Source organism: Catharus ustulatus, chromosome 10 (genome assembly GCF_009819885.2).
Source record: "Catharus ustulatus isolate bCatUst1 chromosome 10, bCatUst1.pri.v2, whole genome shotgun sequence".
Classification (NCBI taxonomy): domain Eukaryota; kingdom Metazoa; phylum Chordata; class Aves; order Passeriformes; family Turdidae; genus Catharus; species Catharus ustulatus.
In genome coordinates, this window is record NC_046230.1 from 23,661,579 (window position 1) to 23,689,284 (window position 27,706).

General features: G+C 39.9%; 1 protein-coding gene across 1 annotated transcript in view; it reads left to right on the forward strand.

Moving 5' to 3' along the window:
* The window catches only part of BCHE (butyrylcholinesterase), a 31,035-nt gene extending 15,360 nt beyond the window's left edge, over positions 1-15,675 (forward strand). The window contains exons 3-4 of the mRNA XM_033069280.2: positions 7,509-7,675; positions 15,430-15,675. Coding sequence (XP_032925171.1) covers positions 7,509-7,675; positions 15,430-15,551 — 289 coding nt within the window. The 3' untranslated portion in view covers positions 15,552-15,675. The remainder of the gene's footprint in view (positions 1-7,508; positions 7,676-15,429) is intronic.
* Positions 15,676-27,706: the final 12,031 nt, after the last annotated feature.

The following is a 27,706-nucleotide window of genomic DNA, read 5'->3' on the forward strand; positions in this document are numbered from 1 at the left end:
GTGGTGTTTAATTCTGTTTCCAATCAGCTCAGGGGAGGGCAGGGGTGGGGAAATGCAGTTAGAGATTCAGAGTTGGGATTTGGGAGATTCTGTCCCCAGGAATGTGAAGCCATGGTAGAAATTGGGCATTCTGTGCTCACAGTTGGTGATGTTATACAATTCTATAAAAATATAAAATTGAAAGCTGCCATTCTCTGCCTTCCCAGGCACCTCTGGCCACCATCTGTGTCCTCTACCTTTCCTTGTGGGAACACAAGGGAACTTCTAAATTTCATAAAATGCAAACCTAAAGAGCATTGCCTCAAATTTACACCTGAGAGATCCTTTTCCTGCAGGAACAGCTGTTTAAATACAGTGAATTTTTAAAAAATTCTAATGAAGTTTTTATTTAAATGAACTTTTGAATATCTGCCTCTCATGGATCTTATTCATGGTGCAACCTCCAAGTGAATTTTCTGGAAATGCTGGATGTTTAACAGTAGTTTTTTTCCTAGTAGTAAAGTAATTTGCATACCATAATTTCCACAAAACCCCCCTCAATTCTGAAAGAAAATAATTTTAAACAGGTTACTCCTCTCTTTTCATATTGTTTCTTTTTAAGAGCAGCCTTTCCCTGGCTCCCAGCCTACCTGCTGCTATTTGGAGATCTCCCCCTTGCTGCAGCTCAAAACAGACTCAGAAGAATTTACAAGAATGGGACATAATTAAAATTTCTTTATCTTTATATAGTCATGTGTAACTTGTAAATGTCAAACCTACAATGAATTTATACTGTAAGAAATGTATTTTTACTATTATTATTATTTATTTATTTATTTATTTATTTATTTATTTATTCTTATTATTATATATTTGGGGAGGGGGTTAAGAGCACTCTATCTTCTTGTTTACATTTCCCAGCATGAAGCTGCAGTGGTTCTGTTTCTGATGAAGCAGTAACACAAATTCCCCCTCCTGAAAGCTACCCAATAGTTTCATTTTTAGGACTGCTCAATTTGGCCTAGATTACATGGTCGTGAAAGTTTGTGACTCATGCACTTCCTCCCACTCACAGAAATAAAACAGTAGTAGAAAATATAAAGAAAAATGCCACTGTGATGAAATCCATCAGGACACGACGAATCCAGAGGATTTTGGTTGGTGCAGGGCTCTGTGGAGCATCCATCCTGAAAATAAATCATGATTAGGGCAATTTCCATTGAAAACAAATCTCAAATATCATCTCCTGGCGTAGTATCAACTACCCAGCCTCAATTGCAAATTTAGTCTCTAGAGATAAGAAAAGCATTGAAAACACATTTATCCAACAATTTCTGAGTGCCTGGGATGAACTTTATTAATGGCAGAGCGGGGAAGGAATGGAACCAGCAATAATATCCATGAGCACAGTATTTACTCTTTCTCAGAACCAGCTGGGCTGACAAATTTTACCAAAGACACTGGGAATTTAAAACAGAGTATTAATAGTTTTATGGCTATAAAAATATTTTTCTCTCCCTTCACACCCTCTTTTTTGTTTCTGATGAAACCCTGGTTTGTTCCAGGGAGTAGTTCTGGTGTGTAAGTTTGTATTTTTCCAGGTCAAGAGGAGGAAGAGGGGTTTCAGAGGAGATAAAACAGCCTCAGAGGATGACAAAAAGGCCAAGTGCCACATGCCTTCCTGTCTACTTATCCTTTTACTTACCTGTTATGGGAGGTTCTTCCTCCTTCAAGGTCTCTGTGGGGTTCAGGACCTTCTCCCATTTCCAAATATCCCCCTTCAACAAGTTAAGACTAAAAGCTATAGTTCCATTTGATTTCTTCCTGCAGCCAAGACTGCTAAGAAATAACAGCTTTGAAAAGTGGCCCTTGAAAGCTGAAATTGATACCACACAAAAGGGCAGAAGGATCTTACAAAAAATTTTACAGGGACATTGGAAAAAGTAAAGGTAAAATTGTTCCTTCAGCATCAAGAAGGACTAAGCTGCAGGGTTGCCTCATGTCTGTCCAAAAAGTGATGTAAATGTGAAATGTGAATATTCACACCAGTCCTGGAGAAGGTGTGAAATGATCCCTGTGGCTCTGACAGCCTGGTGTGATGAAATCCCATCTCATCCATGCTCTGTGTGGAGTTTGGGGTTCATGAAGGAGCCCCAAACTTGGCTGGAACATTTCAGAGTGAAGGAGGGTCAGAAATGCAGGCAGGGGTTGAAGCTCTGGCTCAAACTCATTATTTCTCCTGGTACCAGAGCAGGCTCCTGTCCAGGAGCACCCAGCTCCTCAGTGCTCAGCAAAGAGCTGAGGCAGAGCATCCTGCATCTAAATGTCCCAAATGCTCCATTATTTATGGCCAATTCCTTGAGGCCTGGCTTGTGCACAGCAGGGATTTATGACATGGACGAGCAAGAATTGTTTCAGCTCAATGGGTGCTCCACGAGGCTCTTTGGAGCAGAACACCAAATAAAAAAACACAATAACAAAGAGCATAAATAATAGCAACAAAAAAAAGGAGTAACAGCTTGTTGCTTCATTTCCTGAAACTGATATTGGTCATAATAGCACATCCCATGATAATTTATAGTTAAAGGCATCTCAACAGGCAGCTGCTGTGTCCAGGCTGGAATCTGGAAGGAATATCCTGAGCTTTATTTAGTGCAGGTGTAAGAAAGCCTGGCTGCAAAGGTTCTTCTCCAGTTTCTCTCAGTTAAGGACTTTGCCAGCTGGATCCTGCTGCTTTCTTCAGGGATCAGCAGAAGGAATAATATTTACCCAGGCTAGGACTTGCAGAGCAGTTTCCCTCCGCTCTGGCTCAGGGACACTCTGCACTCACTGGATTATGGACTCGTGTGTGTGATCTGGAGTGAGAGCTGAGCACAGCAGGCTGTAATGAACTTCCCAGAGCTGATTAAAAAGGAGTTTGAAGGATTGGAGGCTGCACATCCCTCACACTCGTAGTGCTCATCAGAGCAGCCCTTTCCTGCCTTACTGTGGGAGCCCCAGCGTGGCTCAAATGCCACAAAATCAGGATTTTGGTACTTTTTTATGGAACAATTATATGAGATTTTATTTTTAAATTTCAGTAATATGATAATTTAAATCAATTAGAAGAAAAATGTTTAATTACCTATATTTTCAGAAAGTGGTCACTATTTTATCTCGTCCATGGTGCCATCCCAGCAAAGCCTTACAAAACCTTCTGCTGTCACTGCCCCATCATCCCCCCAGGGACCACACCAGCCCCCCAAATTCAGATTAACCTGGCAGCCAGCAATGGGAAAACGAGCACAGATATAAATATCACCCATGCTGGCCTTCAGGAACCATGTGAGACATCTGCTGTGCTGTCCTGACTAATGCCACAAGCACTTCCCATCCCTCCAGAGTGGGGCTGGGACAGCACAGGACAGCCTGGAGCTCCCCATCAACATTCCTGCTAATTAGGAGCATCCTCCTGTCCAAGTGGGAAAGAGGAAAAACAACAAAATGTTTTCTTCCAAAATGTGAGGGGGAAAAAATGAAAGAGAAAAGCTTCACTTGTTTGGTTGAGACCTTTAAGATCATCCAACCTTCAGATGTGCAGAGGAACCCCTGACTCCCAGAGCTACCCTTAGGGTGAAACTTTGAGGTTTTCCTTCTTGTTTGATGCTGAGCTGATTGTTTCCATAATTCTCAGAGGTTTTGTGCTGCAGTTGCAGGAAGTCTGCAAGAGTTGGGGTTATTTTTGCTGTTGCCATTCCCCCTCCTGGTTTCCTTGTGCCCATGGTAGCGCTCCATAAAACACCAGCCCATGGAACCCAGCTGATGCCAGTGCTGCCCAGCAGCCACCAGGAATCACAAAAACCAATAAAAGGGATTCTCACTCCCTCTCCCCTGCCTTTAAACAGCTTTTAAAAGAAAAGGGGCCAAATTGGAGATCAACATCAGCAGTTCCAAGCAGGGTGATGCCAATCCACTCACAGATCTTTCTTGGATTTAAATTCCTCCTGCACAGGGGAAGCAGAGGGTGCAGCAGAATTATCATTAATATTAATTTTCATTAATTTTCATTCATCTGAGTGGGCACTGAGATGTGGGATTGCTTTTCTTGTCCTCTGGAGAAACACAACCTGAGTTACAAGCAGAGCAGCTGAGCAGGAGGGTGGAGAAAGCTTGGGACAGTCTAAGCTAGGCTGTAGGACACCTGTTTTACAAAGGTAAATCCTAAAGCACCTAAATACGTTTTCAAGAGGGTTAGCAGAAAATATTTCCCATTCTGGTCTTCTTCAAAGTACAATTTAACACTACAAAAGAATAACCTCAGTGGTAATGATGGAATTCACTCTATGAGTTTTCACTCTGCTATTCAGAACTTGCTCACAAAAATAAAGAGAATATTTTCAAGGTACTTTAAATCCTGAATGTTTACCAAAACCACTCAGATGATGAATTACATATTTTTTTGTGTATCTGTGTGATAAACCATTTGTAAAGGTAATGCTGTGTGAATATTAATAAAAATGCAGTGAGCTGCTATTGTTTCTCAGGCTATATTGATCATATTAATGAGAATGGTAATGTATGTATGTTTATTATGATTAACAGAGCTCTGTTCGTGTTGCATTTTCCATTTGAATGAAATTAACTTTCTCTTTCTGAAGTTGCTGAAGATGAATATTAAATACAGAGAAATAATTGGTGAATGAGCTCTTCCAAAACCCTCTTCACGCCTATATCAAATTTAGTACACTTGCTATAAATTAATCTTGAAAACTAAAAGTAATTGGCAATTGTGGATGGAAAAACCCAAAGGGGCAAGAACATGATCTAAGTAACAACAAGCACAACCAAGAAATTTCCACTTAAAGACCTATCTTAACAAAATAATTTACTATGAATGAGCTGCTGTGCCACTAGCAGAATAGAGAGAATCCAGCCCATAATTTCAGGGCATATGCAAAGAGAAAACATAGCTGCAGGAATGAGACAAATTCTATTTACACCAGAGTTTAAACACAGGTGGTTTGAGTTTGTTTTTGTTTCTGTTTTGTTTTTCTGTCTGGCATTTCTTTTCTGGGAGAATTCAAAGAATTGTATTTCTTCATTGCCTTCAGAACTGCTGCAAATGGCAAAAAGGGTAGAAAAGGAAAAAGATTCTTTTTAAGATCTTCAGAGCTCATATTCCTGGTAGAGCTGAAGATTTCACTGCTCATATCAGGAGGTTGGATCTTCCCTTCCAAGCCATACTATTTGATGATTTTCTCCAAACAAAACTAAGGTGTTCTCTGAATAAATCTTGTCCAAGAAAGGTGATTTGGCAAGATAAAACCACAGTTGGAAGCCTGTCCTGACACACCATCCGGCCCCAATGCCAGCACTGAAGTGGCAAACTGGAATTACTGAAGCAGAGATCATTAAGCAATACCAGAAGATGAAAGAACAGGGATTTCAAGAATTGATAAAAGATGATAAAATGGAGGTCTCCATGCAAATGGAACATTTAATTTTCAGTACAAACAACTTTCTGTAATTGATCACCAACATTTTTCCATCCAGACCTGAATGGGCAGCGACAAGTTTGTGCAGGGAGTTGGATTCCTGTCTGCCCACTGAAGATATTCCCACCATACTTCCACTGCTCTGGATATTATTAGACTTTGATATTGGTGCAAAGAACAGGGAATTTTACAGCCTATTCTGGGCACTGCAATTCTCATCATGAAGTTATTAGTAAGAAGGAATTCACAGTAATTGTGAGGGAACAACAAGGTTATAATCATAACTTGTTCCAAATTATGCTCCTGTGATCTCCCTTCTGCTCCGACTGGGAGCTGCTTTTTAACTTGGGAAATTTTCAATAATAAGCCAAGGAGGAAATTACTGGGCATTTCTTTGAACAGTAAACTTCCTAGAAATGCAGAGATTGTCATAATCAGCAGGTTCATGGGCTTCAAAGTGCTGTGTTCACCTGACAGTTCTTTCAATCATTTTTCAGTAAAATACATCTGTCGCCATCGAGGCATTGTGTAATCCCCCCACACACCTGTAAATTATAATGTGGGATGTCATGATTTATTTCATAGCATAAAAGCTGTTAAATGAATACTGACAGCACCATTAGCGTCCTGATCTTGAACTGAAGTGCAAGTCAGCTCTGCTTAAGTCGTCATTCTCAGGGGCCACAAGTAAATGTGCACTTTAAAAAGGTGCCATGGGTTAACTGGAGCTGAATTAGGCAGGAAAAATCAGTGAAGAGGGGAGCAGTCCAGGAAATGACTGCCTGAAGTTCTTATTCCAACACTTCTTCTTGAAGCTTCCAGTGCTAAAGACCCCAGAGCACAAAAACATGGGCTGAAAACTTAATTTGGAATTAACCGAGAGGTATTGGTCAGCATCCTGTGCTCTGAGTGCTCCCACCACAACTCCTGCCTTGTTCCCCCTCTTGGGAAGCAGAACCCGACTCCCAGGACTCCTCTTTGGCTTCTGCCTTCCAGGAAAAGTCCTGGTGAGAAGCAAAGCAGAGAGAACCAAATGAACTCAGCTCAGAGTTAATTTATCCCACCAAGAATCATCAGTTGCTGTTGCTCTGCCCTAAATCCCACATTCCTTGATATCAGCTTCCAGGAAAGAGAACAGCTCCCTGTGCTTGCACTGAAATAAAATGTTTAATTTCTATTCCTAACCTCTTCTGAGCTAATGGTGATCTGTGACTGTTTAAAATACAAATCTACGAATTTCCCCCCAAATCCATGTTCTGTTTTTTGTTCCCTAATGTAACACTGCCCATTTTGTTGTTCTCTTACACATTTAAACCATTTTTTCCCCCTCATACAGATACTGTCATTTCTGGAGGTGAAATCTGGATGCCTGTCCTTTGAGCTTTATGAATTCTGTTATGTTATAAATATTTATCACAACTCCTTTAATACCAACAGCTGTGCTCCTTTCACATGCAGAGCTGGTTTTATAAAGGGTCAAGCCCTCTGTACCTCTTCCCAGTTTCCACAAGATTTCAGATTGTTCCCATTTGACCCTCCACAAACAGGACTCCAGGATGACAGCTCCTTCTTAATGAGGAATAATTGTTCTCTTTCCCAGTGCAGATCTTATCCCAGTTCAGACTTTATTTCTGCCTTTACTTGCAGGTTCATTCCAGTAATTTATTCCAATCTGTTTGTCCATCTAAAGGGATCAAAGACATTCAAAGTAAAACACAAACCACCCAACCTCTCAGACTGGCAGGCTGGTTGGTTCTAGAGTCATCCCTAATAATTCACAGCTTCTCTGAGAATCTCCAGATTCAAAAAGTTGTTTGAACACGATCATTTATTAAGTTTTTCCCTTTGATGAACCCAGAACACCTCAAAAGTGGATATTTTTTTCTTCAAATGAGGGTAAATGAAATTTATCTGGCTTTTTTCCCCTGTTACTTCCAAAAGGACACATCAGTCATTCCACACTTGGGATTTATTTAATAAATAAACCCAAATCATGCTTTATTGTGTGCTGAGGTGGTTTCTTGTTCTAAACAAAGTGATTTTTTTCTCCTTTAGAGCTCCAAATGGGACCCTGACTAATGGAATAAGATGGCCAATCTTCACTAGTACTGAACAAAAATATTTGACCCTGAACACCAACACTTCTGTGGTACTGACAAAACTACAAGCTCAGCAGTGTCGATTCTGGAAACACTTTTTCCCCAAAGTCGTGGAAATGACAGGTAACAACTCTTTCCTAGATGCTTTTACAATAAAACTTTTATGCAAGGATCATTTGCTGGATGTTAGTGTGATAATTGAGTTCAGATGTTTACCTTCCTGTTTGTAACTGAGATGTCCAGTTGGGTAAAACTGAATTATGTTGGATAAAATTGAATTGGTTTTGGGTAAAGCTGAATCATGTTGGATAAAACTGAATTGGTGTTGGGTAAAACTGAATTGGTGTTGGGTAAAACTGAATTGGTATAGGATAAAACTGAATTGGTGTTGGATAAAACTGAAATGGTGTTGGATGAAACTGAACTGGTGTTGGATAAAACTGAATTATGTTGGGTAACATTGAATTATGTTGGGTAAAACCGAATTGGTGTTGGATAAAACTGAATTGATTTTGGGTAAAGCTGAATTATGTTGGGTAAAACTGAATTGGTGTTGTTGGATAAAACTGAATTGGTGTTGGATAAAACTGAATTGGTGTTGGATAAAACTGAACTGGTGTTGGATAAAACTGAATTATGTTGGGTAACATTGAATTATGTTGGGTAAAACTGAATTGGTGTTGGATAAAACTGAATTATGTTGGATAAAACTGAATTGATTTTGGGTAAAGCTGAATTATGTTGGCTAAAACTGAATTGGTGTTGGATAAAACTGAATTGGTGTTGGATAAAACTGAATTATGTTGGATAAAACTGAATTGGTGTTGGATAAAACTGAATTATGTTGGGTAAAACTGAATTGGTGTTGGATAAAACTGAATTATGTTGGGTAAAAGTGAATTGGTGTTGGGTAAAAGTGAATTGATGTTAGGTAAAACTGAATTGGTGTTGGGTAAAACTGAATTGGTGTTGGATAAAACTGAATTGGTGTTGGATAAAACTGAATTATGTTGGGTAAAACTGAATTGGTGTTGGGTAAAACCAAACTGGTGTTGGATAAAACCAATTGGTGTTGGATAAAACTGAATTGGTGTAGGATAAAACTGAATTGGTGTTGGGTAAAACCGAATTGATGTTAGGTAAAACTGAATTGGTGTTGGATAAAACTGAATTGGTGTTGGGTAAAACTGAATTGTTGTTGGATAAAACTGAATTATGTTGGGTAAAACTGAATTGGTGTTGAGTAAAACTGAATTTGTGCTGGATAAAACTGTCCATGATGTGCTGAGGGTGCACCCCAGAACGTGACCTGTGCTTCTGGCTTTGGGGTCACCACCCTCTTTTGTACCAGGACAAAACCTGGGGACACACCAAGGGCCAGGACTTTGTGATGTGGAGTTTTTCATCCCAAAATTCAGATGCAGACACAATGTGAGACTCTGAGTGCTGAAATATCAGTTCTTTGGTACCCCCTGAAATAATCTTGGTGCCACCAGGGTTCCTGGGTGCTGGAGAGAGCAGGAAAATCAGTGCTAAAGGAGAGTTGGCACTGGGAATTCTGGAGGATTTAGATGTTCTGTATAAACTGTGGGATGTTACAGGATGTTTTATTTGGCTTATATTATCTGTTATTTATGAGATTCTATTTTATGCAACTGATCCCCTGAGGATATGAAGTGCACTGCCACTGCCAAGAGGGGATTCTGGTTTCCAGCTCACGTGAGAGCTCTGTGTTTTATTTCTGGAGTGTCACTGCTGACAGCCCAGAGTTGCAGGATTTACCTATAGAAAACAGAATTGATTTGTGTCTGGCCATAGATACAATGGATTTATCAGATTTCACTGCCAAGAAAAGTATAATTGTGTGAAACTTTAAGGTCAGTTGAGCACAAAAGACCCAAATTTGTTGAGGACCAATGGCATTGTTTTACCAAAGACCAGCAACAGATGAAGCCTCTGTGCTCTGGATTTCAAAAGGAATTGATTTTATAAAGTGATTTTGCAGCTCTGGAATCACATTCTGCAGCTTGACAGAGGGAAAGTCTCATTTCAAAAATGAGATACACTTTTAAGATGTTAATTAGTAATTTAAAATCTTTCTCTAAGACTCAGTTTGAGTGCTCATCTTAAAAAACACGTAAGCCTTAAAAATATGTAAACTGTCATGGTGCACAGATGATTCCTTCTGAAATAATTTATTCCTTCCTCATTTGAGTCTGTGACTGTATTATGGCTCAACTTTTATCCCCTCTCAGTTCAACAGATGCTTTTCAATTAAATCAGGAGACGTGGAATCAGTAGGTAAAATGAATAATTTATGAAGCCTACTGTGTGATTTTAAAATCACAGCGTTCCCAATTACGGGTGGATTTCAGGGAGGTTTCAAAGATTGTGACAACTTTGTGCTGAGCCGGGAGAACTGAGCTCTTTTACATATTCCTTTAACCTGGTTGGGAAACCCTTGGGGAAAATGTGGATCCTACAAATGGGCTGAGCTTAACTAAGCCCGTGTGGGGCAGGAGGGAGCAGATTATCAGAGTTCAGCAGATCCTGGAGGAGAGCAGAGCTGCTCTGCCTGGTGCTGTGGGGTGAGGGATGATGGAGCAACACTCAGGATGTGCCAGCAGACATAAATGCATCACTGTGCCACATTTGGTAATTCACAACATAAATTTGCATAATTTAATTAAAAGAAATTCATGGGTGTATTCTTAGCAAAAAGAGAAGAATCGTCGTGTCTGGGTCCAAATATAGAACTGAGGTAAGAATGCTGTCAACAAGTGGCACTGCCTTGTTTTGGATCATCTGTCAGTCCCTGAAACATTGCAATAATAAAAGCAGAGTATTTCCATTATGTTCCCTTCACAATATTATCCAATTCTGACAGAAAACCCTTTAAAATCCTGTGTACAAGTGTGATATAATAGCTTATGTTACAATAATTCTCTTCACTGAAATATTCTTTTGCATTTTCTCTCTGCTTTTATGCCCAAAGGACAGTGCTCACCATTAATGCAGAGATTTCCTCTTGTTCTGAGGTTCTCTCATTTCTATTACTCCTTTCATGAAATATTCTCAGGAAAGGAAGGTTGCTTTAACATGAGGTGATATAAGATGACAGGGAACAAGTAAGGAATTTTTATGTTCTCATTGTTACAAGTTCAAGCAGGGTTCAGATAGGCAAAGCAGAATTCTGTCAGAATCAGAATCCAAAGAGGACAATCAAAACGACTTATTTTGCAGAAATTATGATTTTTCAGCCTCCAGTGATCAGGATTTGCCATGGATGTGCTTGGTAACCCCTTGTTTAATTCCTGTCCCACCCCTAGCCCAAGCCTTGCCACCCACACAGGGATTTTAAAGCCTTTAAAGGCCAGCTCCAAATGTGTCCTGGATCTGAACCAGCCTGTTCCCATCACAGGCTGGGTAAGACAAGTCCCCTGAGGCAGTTAAATATATTACAAACATATATCTTTACTGTTAGATAAGTCACATTTTCCTCAAGCAACATATAGATATTTTTTTAAAAATTATTATGGTTGTGGTGTAGGAAAATAATAAGGAAAAAATAAGGCTCTCCCAGTAACCCAAGAGCAACAACCATATATAAAATATACCTCTGATACCTCTAGAGTAGTTTGTGTGATTTTAGAAGGTTTCTCAATGTCTCCTCCTCAAGTTCCAACTCATAAATCCATAAATAGAGACACGAGTCAGAACCTGAAGTTTTGTGTCCAGCTTGATAACAAACACTGGACAAGCAGACCTGGCTCTCAGTTCCAACCAGACAATTCCTGCAGGGATTTTACCCCAATTCAGTTCCAACCAGACACAATTCCTGCAGGGATTTTACCCCAGTTCAGTTCCAACCAGACACAATTCCTGCAGGGATTTTACCCCAGTTCAGTTCCAACCAGACACAATTCCTGCAGGGATTTTACCCCAGTTCAGTTCCAACCACACACAATTCCTGCAGGAATTTTACCCCAGTTCAGTTGCAACCAGACACAATTCCTGCAGGGATTTTTCCCCAATTCCTGCACCCTGCCCAGCCCAGGACAAGCTGGGAGCACTCAGCATTTCCCATTGCATTTTGAAACCAGAAGAGTTTCTGCTGAGAGAATGACACTGCAGGGACAGTAAACAGTAAGTGGCTTTTAAGTGGCTTTTAGAGCAATCATATGTTAATTATAAAAGCCTCAGTGTTTGACTTTACCTCCTCAACACAACCTTTAATGGATCTAAAGCCCTTCCTATTTATATCAGCCCGTTTCCTCTTGATTGAACGCTGCAGGCAGCCAAACTTTCCATTTACTCTTCCATTACTATTTTAGTGTGCCTAATACACATTTTCCTATTTTATTTGATATTACTGAATCATGTATCATCTGTGAAGAAATCAAGATTGGTCATATAAATATATTACATTTTAAAATCACCCTAAAAAGATTTTTTAATGTGGAGGCAGAGAAATGTTCAACCTCTCGACCAAAAAGCAACAAAAATTATTGTATTTGCTGTGATCCTCCAACCAATATCTGGATTCTGCAGAGATAAATACACAGGGTGGTAAGAATATTTAAAAATTGACTAAATAGAAAATTCACCATCAGAATTAAATTAAATTTCCACAGAGCTGGAAATGTGAATTAATCACAAGTAACCTCATCAATACTACCACACCTCCAAACAAAGACTTTAGTCATTGCACCCATGAGCAGGAAGTTTTTGTACCTAAACCATCTGATTTTTATCCAACATTTCATTCCATGTCATTGGAAAGATAATGACCCTTAGAATAATTCATCTCCCAGAGAGCTCTGCTGACTTCTGGAAGAACTGAAAAAACAAATGAAAGGATTTTGCAGTCCTTAAAAACATGTGAAAATGAATATACTGCTGTGGCTAACAGAGCTTTGATATCCAGAGAGTGTGATTAAAGAACATTCAACATAGATATATTTTTTTTCCTCTTTTCTGGACACTTGGGAAGAAACTTTCACCATGAGAATCTACAGCCTAAATCTGTGTATTTTATCATACTATTGAACCTTGCAGGTACCTGCAATCAGGAGCTGTTGAGGATGGAAAAATTAATTCTAACTTGTCATCCCTTATTAATTAACAGCTATATGGCCTTTATCCCAATGCTAAATGTAGTTTTGGGTGTTAACATCAAGATTAGCACTTTATTGGCACATCCAGCAGTTCAAAGGATGGGTTGGTGATAAATTTAACTTTGCTGTAGCACCATTAAAGCAAGGGATAGATGGAATGAGAGGAAATTCCAGCTGATTGTGCTGGCATTGCTGAAGAATCAAAAAAAAAACCTTTTTAAAATTTTGTTCTGTTAAACTGGAACCTTTCAGAGCACTGATTCATCACCTACAGAATCTCCCATTTTCTCCCTGTCAGCCTCACTGGGTTTTGCATGGGGCTCACAGGAATTAAGGTAAAGTTTGGGATTGCCCCAGTGGCTGACAGAAAATTCCCTGTTGTCACTAAAATTCCCTGTTGTCACTGTCAGCTGGCTCTGCAGGCACCCAGGGCTCTGAGCTGCAATTATTGGTCAGCTTGGACTCTCTAATCTTTTTTTTTTTTTGCTGCCTCCCAGCTGTCAGCTCATCCAAGTCATGGGTGGTTGCCTCCCAGAGATTGATGATGTTGGTGATAATGGGATGCATTGACTTGTGACTTCAATTTGGATCTTATCACTGGGGGGAAGAAAAGCAAACAAATGGGAATCCAAGTTCTTATTTCAGTGTTTTCCATCCCCTTTTGTCTTTTAGATTCATAATGGTGGCTGCTCTGAATTTTTTTGATGTCTTCTTCCTCTAGCTGGCTCACTTGTTCACCATAATCTTTAAAAAGGACTGAAAAGCCTCATAATTTATACTCCAGAATGGTGACTTTTAATTCAAGATGTGTCTATGGTAGAGATTTTCCAATGTCTTTGGACAGACTTTAAACACCTCTACGCCTGAATAATTGAAGAAGAGAGGTTTTTGAGTCCTTTTAAATTCATCAGTGGAGGCTTTACCTGAATAAATTAAACTGAACACCCAAAATCAGGGATAGAATGAGAAATACAGTTCAGGCAGTTTTCTCCAAATAATACTGCTACTGCTTCATACACTAAATTACCAATCCATTTGACTTAATGGGAAAAATTTGGCTTTGCCTGAGACCTCGACTGCATCTTTGAATTAAATATGTGCAAAGGAGAGTTCCTAGACTCAGGAAAGCAGAATGTTGTGCATGTTTTGTCCCCATGTTTCTGAGTTCAATCTGCATAGCTTAGCAATGAAAATGAGATTTTATTGTTACCAGCACTTCCAAATCATCTCTGAGTTAATGGCAGTTGTGGCCTGCAGAAAAAAAACTTTTAAAGTATCTGAACTTTCATTTAATCTCTGCTGCAACCAAGCTTATTTACAACTTCGAGCTGAGGGAGAAGGATGTGGTTAATTTATTGACATTTTTCCCCATATTTGCTCTTCACAATTTTCTTTTTGACTGCATGTAAAAGTACAGGACTTCCCGGAGATAAAGCATCTTGGTTTTATTTCTGGTCTCACTGGAACCAAGAAGTAAATCTCATTTCAAAGTCTCATTAAATTGCCATCTGGATTTCCAGACCAAAAAGGTTTGGAAACGTTGAGCTAAACTGCAGATAAGCGACCAAATTACTGGATGCTTCTCCAAGCTAAATCTCGGAGTCAGTGAACTCTCTCTCCCGAATATTTTCTCCAGCGATGTGTAAAACACAGAAGTATTTCATTTTCACATCACCAGCACTGTGAAAAAGGGGGAAGGGGTGTATTTATGGAGGGAGAGGCTCTTCTGCAGCAGAACATAATAACCAAAGGAGCAGAAAGAGACCACGGAGCTGTTACAGCATCACCAAGATTTTCTGGAGCTAAGCTGTGCCAGGGTGGGACACCAGAGTGAATAAAGCATTCACACATCATCAGTGGTTCTGAACTTTTTTTCCTAAAGTCTGCAGCTGATACAAAATGAAGCAATCAGTGATTGATAGAGCCTGCAGGTTTAATCACATTTTTGGTGGTGTCTGGGATGTTCCTGCAGGGCCACAGAGGGGCTGCAGGAAGGGATCCCTGTCCATAAAATATTCTTGGAATCCTGTGAAATTCTGTGTTTTTATGACTCTTCTCATCCTCATCCTCTGCTCCCATGCTTATAACAAATTTGGCAATAAATATCTCCTTGGGACTCAGGATTACTCAGGATGCTTTAAGGGTGGGGATGAAAAAGAAAAGGGAAGATGGTTTCATGTGGACAATATGCACATTTGGCAGTGTCCTACTGCAAATCTGTGTCCTTTATACTTTAAATTTGGGGATTTATTCCATGGCAGGTCAAGATCCTGGACATCCATTAAAACCCATTAAAACAATGGAAATCCTGTTGTTAAACAGAGCTGTGATTTCACCTTATCTTTACAGACATCTCTCTCCTTTTGCATTATTTAGTCTTCAGGGTGTGTGGGATTCAATTCAGGGTACATTGAACCAAAGGAATATTTTGAGGTTAAGAAAAGGAAAAAAATAATTACTTTAAAATGATGATTATGATGGACAGAATTATCCAAAATGTATATTAATATATACATACTAAAAAAAATCCAAAGTATTTTTATTACTGTGTCAGAATGATATCTTTGCACTCCTTCCTGTCTGATGCAAGGAAAAAATGCTAATCACTGAATTTTCAGTCATTCCAGGTTTAAGAAAAGAAGCAAAAGACCATCCCATAACGTATTTGGAGCAGATGACATTGATAATCAAAATTATTTTCCAATTAGCATACAAAGAGATTCAAATTTAGATTAATGTAACCCATTTCATGTTTTACAGGAAATATTGATGAAGCAGAACGAGAGTGGAAAGCAGGATTCCATCGCTGGAACAATTACATGTCAGACTGGAAAAATCAATTTAATGATTACACCAGCAAGAAGGAGCTGTGCAGTCTCTAATTAATATGTTTACTCTTTCCAGTTTGTCCCTAGAACTGTTCATCAGGCAAATGTCCAGGTAGCTTCCCAACATGTTGAGCACTAAATATGTTATACAGATTAAAAGGAAATATTACAGACACAATTCTGATTTCAGATCTTTCATTTATATTTTACCTCCTTTCTCAATAAAATAATATAAGGCACCCACACGCTTTGAAGCTTCCCTGGGTTAAGTAGGACTGTGGAGATTAAAGGCTGGAGATTAATGATGTACATATTATAAATACTTGCTGTTTAAATTCACCCTTCAAAGAAACAATGAAATCTGTTAGAGGGAAATGGAATTTTTTCAAAACAGAAATGGCAGTTTTACAGCATTGCCATGCAGAACACAATCAGATTTAATCTTCAACTGCAAGGCCGCCGCACTCAAGCCTTGATTCAGACATAATTTCATCGACAGAAACATAAAGATACAATAACTTTGCTGGAGGCACCAGGCAATATTTGCTTGTTAGACCAAAAAAAGTTTTAAGACTGCCATAAAAGTGTGAATCAGTGCTTCTTTCTGTAGGACAAGCCATGGTAGGAGAGGATTTGGGCTGTGTATTAAAGCCTAAATCAAGTGCTACAGTGAAATAAGCTGGAAAACCCAACGCCTTTCCCACTACCCTAATTTTTAAAGGAGTAAAGAATTATGGATTCACAGATGATGAACCCACACCTTTCCAGCTCAGGCATGTCCTTCCTATGGAGGCAAGATTTAATTATGATTTTTTTTTTTGTCCCTTTGGTTGCCTCCTGGTAGAGGGACAGCCCAGATTGACTGGAACAACAGGGGCAGGGTTTGACACCTGCAGAAGAGCCTCAGTCTCTGTGCCAGCAGATCCCCAGCCCCAAAACCTGCCTGGGGAGTGGGGCTGGCCAGAACCCTGCTGGAGGGAGGGCTGGCAGGGGGATCCTTTTGGAGGGATGCTGCTGGGAATGACCCCAAGGACTCTGCCATGGCCAGCTGAGCTCCCTGCCCTGTGAGCTGGCATCTCCCACACTCCTTCCCACCTGCTGAACCTATTAACAACTTCTAAAGAAACCCACGGATAATTCTTCCTGCTTCCCTGCTTCTGGATGGGGCTGGAATTTTTCTGCCTGAGCACCACCTTAATTGGTTGCTTTTCACTGGCCCAACTGGGAAGAATAAATGCCAAGAGTTTGATGAATGTAAGTAGTATGTAAGAGCAACAAGCCATCTCGTAAATAAATTATCCTGAAGCTTTCTGTAAATGCAATAGCATCTCAGTGCATCTATTTTCTGTGCTAGTGATTGCAAAATGCCTCCTTGGATTGAGCTGAAGAACTCCAGATAATGAACTGAGAGTGTTCTCTTCCTGGCAATCAGTTTGACCACACAGGATCCCTGCACTGAGAGGATTTATTTATAAATGAAGGACACATTCTGCAAGAGAGGATGGCTTATCATCTTTCCAGTTATTTCTAAGAGAACAAAATTATTTCCCTGACTACATTACGGAAAACCACCTTTTAGCACAGGATTTTCAAAGGCTGCAGTCAAACCTGCACAGAGAAAAAAAAAATCTGATCAGTTTTGAGCATGCAGATCAAAACTTGAAATGGTCTGGGATCCAAAATTCCTCTTTAAGCATCACTGCATGTTCATACACCAGGTAATTAGCTCATTGCATAGATTAGCATAGTATTTATCAAATATTCTTCAGGCTAACAATGGAATACTGAAAATAAACACAGAAGGGTGAACTTTTTGCCCATCCCTGAGCAGTTCTGGCACTCCCCATTTTATTTCTGTGCTGTTCTCCATGGGTATGGGTGCTGCTGTGCCACAGTGAGTCCTGACAACCCCAGCAAAAGCAGATTTAATTTTTATCCTCTTCACAGCAACATTTCCTTATCCATCTGTCTGATCAGCCTAATCAATGGGGGAAAAATATCTGAGCCAATTAAAATGTCAAATAACCTTTGGAAAGGTGCTGAAGGAGCTTATGAAATATTTGGCTGCAAAGGTGGTTTTTGTTTGAGTGAAACAAAGGTTTAAACCACTTTTTGAAGGTTTTACTGATTTTCTTGGTGTGACTTGCCAGCTTTGTGTTTATTCACCTGCTGGGAAATAATTTCTCAATACATCATGTAGTCATTCATGTCTCAAAACTGCAAAAAAAACCCCAAGAAAAGCCTGAAGTGCTTGGATGTAAATGGTTAAGGTAATGAAGAGTGGAAAAAAAAAAGACTGTGATTGCTGAAAATGATGATTATATATTAGAGGGATATCTCACCCAGGCCTTCCTGAAGATGGAGTGTTGTTAATTGATGCTTTATTTTCGCTCCTGACAGCCAAGAAACTCTGGTTTCTCTGTGAAACCTGAGAAAATGTGTTGATTCTTTCTTACCATCCTTGATACCCAAAGCAAGAATTCTGAATTCAGCCACAGAGCTGATGAAAGACCAGAACAAAATGAACTGCAGTGCCAACAAAAACGTTGGCATTAAACCAGTTGTCATTGGGTTTATAATCTCCCAGGTTTTATGACAGATATTTCACACTTATTTTAGATATTGGAGGACTGAAGTCAGACATTTCCCAGCAATTAAACCCAGCATTTTTTTTTTTTCACTTTCTGAATGTTTTGTCTGAAGAAATGTTTGTTAGATGAGGTTTCAGTAAATTTAAGCATTAATTGTGTGACATCCAATCTGTTCTCCTGCTGAAGTGTCAAACTGATCCAGGCCTGGTCTGCAGAGCTGGACCAACCAATGTTGAAGATTTCTGGCTTTCAACAGAGCCCAAAATTATCTCTAACACAACTTAGAACCTCCCAAAATCCCCAGGCTTCCTCCCAGCTGCAGATATTACTCTCATCACTTGTAAACCCCCACAGTTTTTTACCCCTCATAGCTTGGGTGTTTTTGGAATGGAAGTTCAGGCTTTGCCATGCCAAACCTTGGCTGTCACCCTGATGTTATCACACTAAAAAAGGCAAATTCTATGGCAGTGCAAGGCTGGGGTTTGGCCTTCTTTGGTCAGGAGAGGCTCAGTCTGTTTACACAGCAGAGATTTCTGCTCTATAAACACAGGGATTTATGTACCCAGTTAAATCCTCATGTAGAGACAGCTCACAGCCAGAAGGGTGTCTTCTCAACACAAGGAATTCAAGTTGATTTTGGTTTTTTTTTTAACAGAAAAAATATTATTTGAATTAGAGGTTTGGAGAGAAAATTAGTTGATAAAAGAATCATCCCTTTAATGTTCCTGTCCCAGGTCATTACCAAGTGGTTTGGTTTCTATAACACACAGAGACCAAATGGATTAATCTGAACATAACAGAGGAGGGACAGAAATTTGTCTCTATCAACATCACAACCTCGTCTTCTGGGATTTGATGATGTTTTATCATTTCTCCTGGCTCAGCACCAGTTCTGCACCATCAGCAGAGCTGTTCAGAGGGACACAACAAACATCACCATGCTTGAGTTACACCTGCAGTGTCCAGAGAGGGGAGAGCAGCCTGGGCTGGCACTGCCACTGTCAGCTGGAGGGGGGAATGTCACCAGTGGGAAAATAAACATCCCAAAAACAAGGAGAGGAAAATAAATTAGGAAGGGGAAAAAAAAAAAAAAAGGAGAAAATAAAAATTAACTGAACAAAATCCACACCAAACCAACCAACCAAAAAGCCCACCGCAAAAAAAACCACAAAAAACAACAACAAAAAAACCAAAAACAACAAAAGGAAGAAAAACATCCACAAAGGAAAAAAATATATGCACCAAAGAGAAAGGGAGGGAGGGAGGAAGGAAGGAAGGAAGGAAGGAAGGAAGGAAGGAAGGAAGGAAGGAAGGAAGGAAGGAAGGAAGGAAGGAAGGAAGGAAGGAAGGAAGGAAGGAAGGAAGGAAGGAAGGAAGGAAGGAAGGAAGGAAGGAAGGAAGGAAGGAAGGAAGGAAGGAAGGAAGGAAGGAAGGAAGGAAAAAGTCCCACAAGCAAGGTGAGGGAATAAGTGTGGCAGAAAACAGAAGTGATTAAAAAAAAAGTCAAAAGAACCCAAATGAATAAGGGGGAAGGAATGAAAAGACCTCACACAAGAGCATCTGCCCCAGAATTATCGACCATGGAAGGTTTAACACCCTCCACTGAGGCACTAAGTATCCCAGAGTCTCTGTTCCAATAACTCCAGCCAAAAATTCCTCCCCCTGAACTGCCAAATAAGTTTAGGAATTTGACAGTGATTCAGAGCACGGGGTGAGGAATGAGCAGGGCAGGTTTGGCTCAGCCTTGGGGGCTGCTCTGGAAGATGCTGCTGCCAGCTGCTCCTTTCTCCCTGTCTTTTCTCCTCCAGCCCCTGGAATCCTGGGCATTTGCCAAAGCCCCAGTGCCCCTGGCCAGGCAGAGCCTGAACCCAGCACCTGTGCAGCAGATCTGTGCAGCTGGAGGTGTTGGCCGTGCCTGCTCCATCTGTTCCACGTGCCACAGGTGTGCTGCTCTCCTCCAGGTGAATTGGGAGTAAGAATCCTTCAGAAAAAAACAAAACAAAACAAAAAAAACCCAAACAAAAAACACCTTCCTGGCTGAATTACAAGTATTTATTTATCGATGCTCTGTTTTGATTTATCCTCATCTACAGCTCTAGGTGGGTTTTCCATTGCTGCTGGATGAGCATAAAGAAACTTCTTAAAAAAAATATCTCTGGTAAAATATGGAAGTTTGGATGCTGCAGCTTTGGGATGCACAGCAGGAATTTGGCAACAGGGTTCATATTTGACTCTGTGAGGTGGGAGGACCACACTGTGTGTTTCTTGGGGAATATCCATCCATGCACACAGACATCACAGAAATGTGGGTCCAGCAGCATGGGGATGGTGTTTTACCTGCTGCACTTTGAAAACACAACCCCAGGATCTTTGTTTGGCTGAAGAATAAAACCCTCACAGAACTTTCTGATACAAATCAACACCTCAGCCAAATGAGTTATTCGCAGTTAAAAGATCCAAAGCTTTTCCCTCGTATTTCAGCTGTTTTGGGTCCAACTTTTATGAACAAACATAATTAGCCATTTTGAAATGCTTGGCGAGACAAGATAATTCCTGCCTGACCCCTGCTGATTACCCTGGTTTAGCACAGGAACCTCGCAGCACTTTGTTGATAAACCAGATTAGCTGCACTCATCAAAACTTTAACTCGTGGACTTAATGACTGCAAAGCAATGATGTGAATCTACAATTAGTGCAGGTGCAGAGTTTTGAGAGGCTTTTAATTGGATTGCAGGTGAGATTAGCTAAGGCTTGCAGGCGTGCTGTAAGAGGCTTCAGGCTCGTGGTGGTTTGGGTTGGTTCGGGGAGAATCAGGAGAAAAAAAATAAAAGGAGTTTAATTCCTGCACAAGGTCTTCTACACAGAGTGAACAATGATAAAAGTTCCCTCCCTGACAGCTTGAGGACACTTCCAGAGGATGTGGGTGCTGTTTTCTGGGTTTTACTGAATTTGGTCATGACATGTATCACTTTTTAAAAGCCTGGCATCCTCTTCAGAGATCTGGAGCTAGCCAGGAAATTATTATTGTACTAAATCATCATTGTACTGCAAATTATCCATCTTTTCCTTCCAAATCTGTATATTTGCCTGGAAAAGAACACCAGCTCCTGATCATTCCAACTCTGTTCCATTTTAATATATGCCCTGGTTGCAGGATTTAATTTTTATCCACTATTAATAGAACCATGTGTGAAAGGTGCAAGTCTGGAGTTCTGGGGTTAATTTTTTTAATTTATAAACTCTTTATAAATCTTCAGTTAGAGTGAGAAGTGGTACAAGTGTGTAGGCAGAGAGGAGTTCTCACCACAGCTCTCAATCTTCCAAATGAAATTCCTCCTTGCAGGATGTTTAATCAGCTCCTCAGCCTCTCTCAGCACAGCCTGTGCAGCACCTTTTCTTACAGAGCTGCTCCATTTCAACTGCATTTTAATCCTGATCTGATTTGATCATCTCACACGTGAGAAAATTAAGGTTTCAACCCAGAGAAAGCAACAAAAGATGTGAGTGATCATTTATCCAGAATTGTTTAGAAATTAATTCAAAGGAATAATTCAGGACTGTGAGAACCAGCTGAAATTACACATCCAAAGGGATACTTCTGAAATATTAAACTTTTCTCACTCTCTAATTACAGAGATATAAATTTTATAGGTACTGTTAGCAGAAGTTACACCAGTCATTAAATAACCCTAACCGAGCCTCATTTTTCATGACCTAAAGCAAATATATTTTAATTATTTTATTTTTTAATTAAGTTATAACTGCAGAAAAAAAAGGAAATAGCTCCCATTTTATTTTTCAGCATATTCTTATCCAGACCCTCATCCCATTTCATGTCTCATTTTCAGTGCTACAGTGATGAGCCCAGTTAGAATTTTCCCATCTCTGCTCTTAAAAAGATCTTGACCCTGGAGCTCTCACTGCAGGTACAATTCTGGTTATAAAAATGATTTTTACAAACCAAATCACAATTTTATCCACAAACACTCACAACTGCCTCCATCCCATAAAACTTCTCTATCCATTTATCTCTGGGAATGACACAGCACTCCCATTCTTGATCATTGGGTGACTTTCAGTTAATTAAATTTTGTCATTGCCTTCAGCAGCAGCACAAGAGCTCCTCTGAGTGACATTTTCAATCTTCCTTATCACTTCACAATCTGGGAGGTATTTACTATTTAACAAAAGAAATTCCACACCTCAGAATGCACATTTTTTGCCCCCCCAGATTTCTCTTAATGATGAGCTAAACGGGAGAGTAAAGATGTGAACAAATTGTGTTTATTTCCTCTTTGCAGAGGAAAATCCATTAGGCGTTGCCTACAAATGCCATTTCCTTTACATATTCCACGCTGCTGTTATTTGTGAGTAAATAGACTCTGAAAAATGGAAGCAGAAACCAAAATTATCCTCTGCCAATCCCTGGAGAAACTGGCAGTGTCTGCAGCCCACCTGAGGATCCTCTGCTCACCAAGGCTCTCCACAGGTTTTTGTCATTGTCACATAAATCTGATCCTCTGTGGCATTTCCCATCCTCCTCCACACTCAGAGCAGGAATCATCTCAAATATCAGGACCAACACATCCAAAAATTCCTTTCTAGAGAGGGGTCTTGACAACAAATCTCTCCAGGTGGTCCCAAGGCTGGGATTTGTTAGTCCAGGGTGCAAAGAGGGATCTCAGACAAAACTCAGCCTGCAGGGAAGGGAATGAAAGGGATAAAACTCAGAGCAGTGGAGGCTTTCAGCCAACATTTCCCCCACTGCAGAATAAACTCTGAAAGTTCTGTTGATTCAAGAAAAATGCCAAAATCCCTGAAAATCCCACTCTGTTATTTCTCCATTTAAAGGAAGATTCCTGACCACAAGTCCAACCCCTGCAGCCTGAATCCCTTTTCTTCCCACTGGCATTGGGTACAAACTCCTAAAAACCAGGCTGCAGTCAGAGCTCTGCAGTGAATTCATGGCATTTGACACTCAGAACTCCACTTTTATAAAAGCAGATTAGTGCATTAAAAACCTCCTTAATAACAGCTCTATCACAGCAGACATTGCCCAAAGCAATACAATTATTGGTCAATAATTCCTCTTTAGCTGTTTCTATTACCAACACTTTATTTCAACACTTTCCTTCTCACCCTTTGATCTGCTAATTATCTTTTTACCCTCTGATCCTCTCTACAATTCCCTGGCAATTTGATCCATTAATTACAGAGCCCACATTCCCCATTTTCACAGAATGTGCAATTTTTGTGACCTTCTTCACCTTCCTTCATACAAACACTTGCCATCTTTCTCTAGGGCGCAGCTACTTCTGTAAATATATAGATAATGGTATAAAATGCTGTAATTAAAAGTGTTTTTACATTTTCTTTGCAATCCTTTGGGCTTCATGAAAATGTCTTAATAGTTTGTCATTGACTTACATTTCAATGGAAATGGGGAGTCTGGTAAATTGTTTTGATTCCATCTTTAATACCATAAACACTTGGAATTCTTCCTCCAATATTAAACATTGATTGAATTTCTATGCTGGGAATTCTATTAAAAACAGAGTTTCTGCTATATTTAAATATAAATATAAATATATGAATATTTATACATATTTATATATTTATATTTATATTATATAATAATATCTATATATAAATATTACAAAAATATTTTCTGATATAAAGCTTTTCTCACTTCATGAGCACATGACCCACAAATTGCTGAATATTCTGCATTTCCAGTTTCCCACTCCCTTCTGAGCCAGATTCAGACAACCTGAATAAGTTTTAGAGTGGAAGAATTTTAGGAAGATAAACCTGAGCTTTTTACTTGTACAACCCAGAAATGATGGTGCTGTGGAAGGGGGAATTTTTGGGACTGGGGAGCAAAAGTTTGGCAGCTGGAACAGAACCTCAGTGTTTGAAAGCTGAATTTAATTAATTTATTGCGACCAGGATATCCCTGAGACTCTGACTCTGTTGGGTTTCTCCAGAGTTTGTGCAAAAGAAGAATACTCTCATTTAAACCTCCACCTGATGCTGAGGGAATTATTCTGTTAATATTTACATTTTTAACCACAGATTTCGTTCAGAACTTGGTAGATCCCCATCAATAAAATGCAGCAAAACACAGGCATTGCAGTTAATTTATTCAGCTTTTCTCTGCAAATGCTCACTCAGTCCTTTGGCCAAAGTTACCAGCTGCTTAAAGTAATGGCTTTGTGCTGTGTCCACTCAAATGAACTCAACAACTTCTCATTCCAGAGAAACCTGTGCAGACTTGCCAAGGAATGATCATTAATGCAGGATTTTTCTTTTTGACAGCTTTTCTGCTTGGAAAATGATTGATTGGGCACTTCTTGTATAAATAATCTTTGCAGCTTTTAATACAGAGAATCCATTTTAATATCTGCATGGTGAAAAACAAGAAATTCTCATTTCTGTGCATCCAATTCTTTTCCATCAGGTTATCTTATAAATATGAGGAATGGAAAAGCAAAATGTGTCTTGCAGAGCAGAGGTATCTTTTATAATCCAAAGGAAAATCTGCAAAGGAATAAAATTCTTCTTGCACAATTTCAAACCAAAATTGTGCTTATTGAATATAGTCCTGTCTAATCATATTGACTTATTCCTCCTTTTTTCCCTTTCAGACCTAGCTGGGAGGATATAATTTGCCATTTTTCACATTAGTTCTTAAATAGCTCACACTTCCTTGCATCACGAGGCACTTAACAGCTTCTCAGTAATCTGATTGTTCAATTGTCTGAAGATTTCTCGACACAGAAAAGCCAAGTACAGGATCAGCCTGAAATACTTTGAAATACAGGAGGCCATTTCAGCGTAACTGAAGCAAGTAATGGAGAATTTGTGAAATAAAACACAAAGAAATGAGTTGTGGTTGGCAATAAATACGAGTGCTGCTCCAAGGGTGTTTCTGGGTGAGTTATGGAACTTCCCAGGAGCTGTTTGGGGATCAGGGCTGGGCTGCTTGGCTTCACCTGGTGGTGTCCAGGGCTCCAAGGCACAGGAGGAGCTCAGTCCTGACTGATGGCACCACCACAGAGCTGCTCACACCAACCTTCCCTTCTCTCTTCAGGGAATTCGCTTTTTCCTTCTCTTCCACCTCCTTTCTGCTGCTTCCTTGGCTGGTCCCAACCTGAAATATCCCAAATATCCCAAACATCCCAACCTGAAATATCCAAATATCCCAATCTGAAATAACCCAAATATCCCAACCTGAAATAACCCAAGCATCCCAATCTGAAATATCCCAAATATCCCAACCTGAAATATCCCAAATATCCCAACCTGAAATAACCCAAATATCCAACCTGAAATAACCCAAACATCCCAACCTGAAATATCCCAAATATCCCAAACTGAAAATAACCCAAATATCCCAATCTAAAATATCCCAAATATCCCAACCTGAAATATCCCAAATATCCCAATCTGAAATAACCCAAATACCCCAACCTGAGCTGCACCATCCCCAGCAACCACACCAAAAACCCTCCTGAACTCCAGACCTGAAATTTGTGACCAACATGCAATGTGCATTAGGAAGAAATTCGTTTATCAAGAAAATCTTCAGAGGGAAGAACCATTCTCTCGGATCAAACAGCCTTTCTTTTGTGAATGTGTGTGTATAATACTTATCCTGGTCAATATTTAGATTTTTAAAATCCAGCAAGATACACAATCTGAACACATACAAAATTTTCTACCATCAGAATCCAGAGTTTATTTAATTTAATTTTCAGTTTCAATCCAAATTCACATAATAAAAACACTTAGGTAATATTTGTTTTGCACTAATTAATATCTCTCACCAATCATTAAGTAATCTCTCTATTTTCTTTTTAATCCCTGTAGTAAATTGCATCAGGTAAGCTTCAGTTACTCATTTATTTTTTACCCTTTCCTTTCTGTCTCCTCTCTGTGTTGCCTGGACTGTTATTCAGCGTTAGGGAATTTTGAAAAATCAATTCTTCTCTGTCCTTTTCCTTTATGATGAAAAAAAGACAAGGTGATTTTCCATAGAGCTGCCAGCCAAGGTGTTCCCATAACAGACTTCAGCTGCAATAATTTCTTCATCCTGCCTCTCCTACCACTCCAAGTAGTTTATAACTCTTCAAGCTTCAGCCTGGAAGAGCTTTCCCTTTCCCCAGCTCTGTCTTGGTCCTTTGAGCTCTCAATAGCAATGAAACCCCAAGATTCAAGAAAAACTTTATGGTTTTATTTCCAACCACCTTCTGATGCCACTATCTAAGATTTTTTTTTTGCTGCCAACTACCCCAACATTTTGCACTAAAAACCTCCTCTAAAGGTGGTTGAAGCCCTCAAGCCTTGCAGTTGGGGTTGGAGCGAGCCCTGATTCACCAGCTGAGCCAGCCCAGCCCTCTCAGCAGCGGGACTGAGGCACTCACAGACTCCAGAACAATTAAGCATTTATTTATAGCTGAAGTTGGATGTTTGAGCAAGTCCCACACGCTCAGGAATTGCAATGCTTTGTTGGCCATAGCATTCCCCAGGAAGATTTAGGAAGGAGCGAGCTGCCAACTTCCCTTTTGCAGCATTTGCCTCTCCCATTTCTGCTGGGAGAGGCACAGCCTTTAAACCTGGTTTATCACGGAAATATTTACCTACCTTCCCCCTCCTCTTTCCTCCCTGTGATATTTAAGCAAGAAGCTTTATTTGAACAAGAGCTCTTTAACCTCATCACAGGGAGAGTGTTTTTTCCCACATTTCAAAGTTGTGATTAATTAATACAAATCCCAGTGATCCTGCTGCCCCTGCCTGGAGAGGAGCTGACAGTTTTTGCCTTTGATGAGGAGGAAGAAGTGTCCAAACAAATCTGGGGCTGCTCAGCCTGGAGGAGGAAAGGCTGAGTGGGATCAGTTTGTAAATCACTGAAGGGAGGGTGCAAAGGTGGCAGAGCCTGGCAGTGGGCAAAACCTGAAACCCAGGGACACAGGAAACACAAATTTACTGTGAGAGTGACAAAACACACATTTACTGTGAGGTGACCAAACACAAATTTACACATATTTACAGTGAGGATGGCCAAACACACATTTACTATGGGAGTGGCCAAACACAAATTTACAGTGAGGGTGACCAAACACAAATTTAGTCTGAAGGTGACCAAACACGAATTTACTGTGGGAGTGGCCAAACACAAATTTACACAAATTTACACGAATTTACACATATTTACCGTGAGGATGGCCAAACACATATTTCCACAAATTTCCACAAATTTCCACAAATTTCCACAAATTTCCACAAATTTCCACAAATTTCCACAAATTTACTGTGAGGTAACCAAACACAAATTTACTGTGACAGTGACAAAACACACATTTACTGTTAGAGTGACCAAACACAAATTTGCACATATTTACAGTGAGGATGGCCAAATACACAATTGCTGTGGGAGTGGTCAAATACACATTTACAGTGAGGGTGACCAAAACCAAATTTAGTCTGAAGGTGGCCAAACACAAATTTACTGTGGGAATGGCCAAACACAAATTTACACAAATTTACACAAATTTACACAAATTTACACACATTTACTGTGAGGTGACCAAACACAAATTTACTGTTGGAGTGACC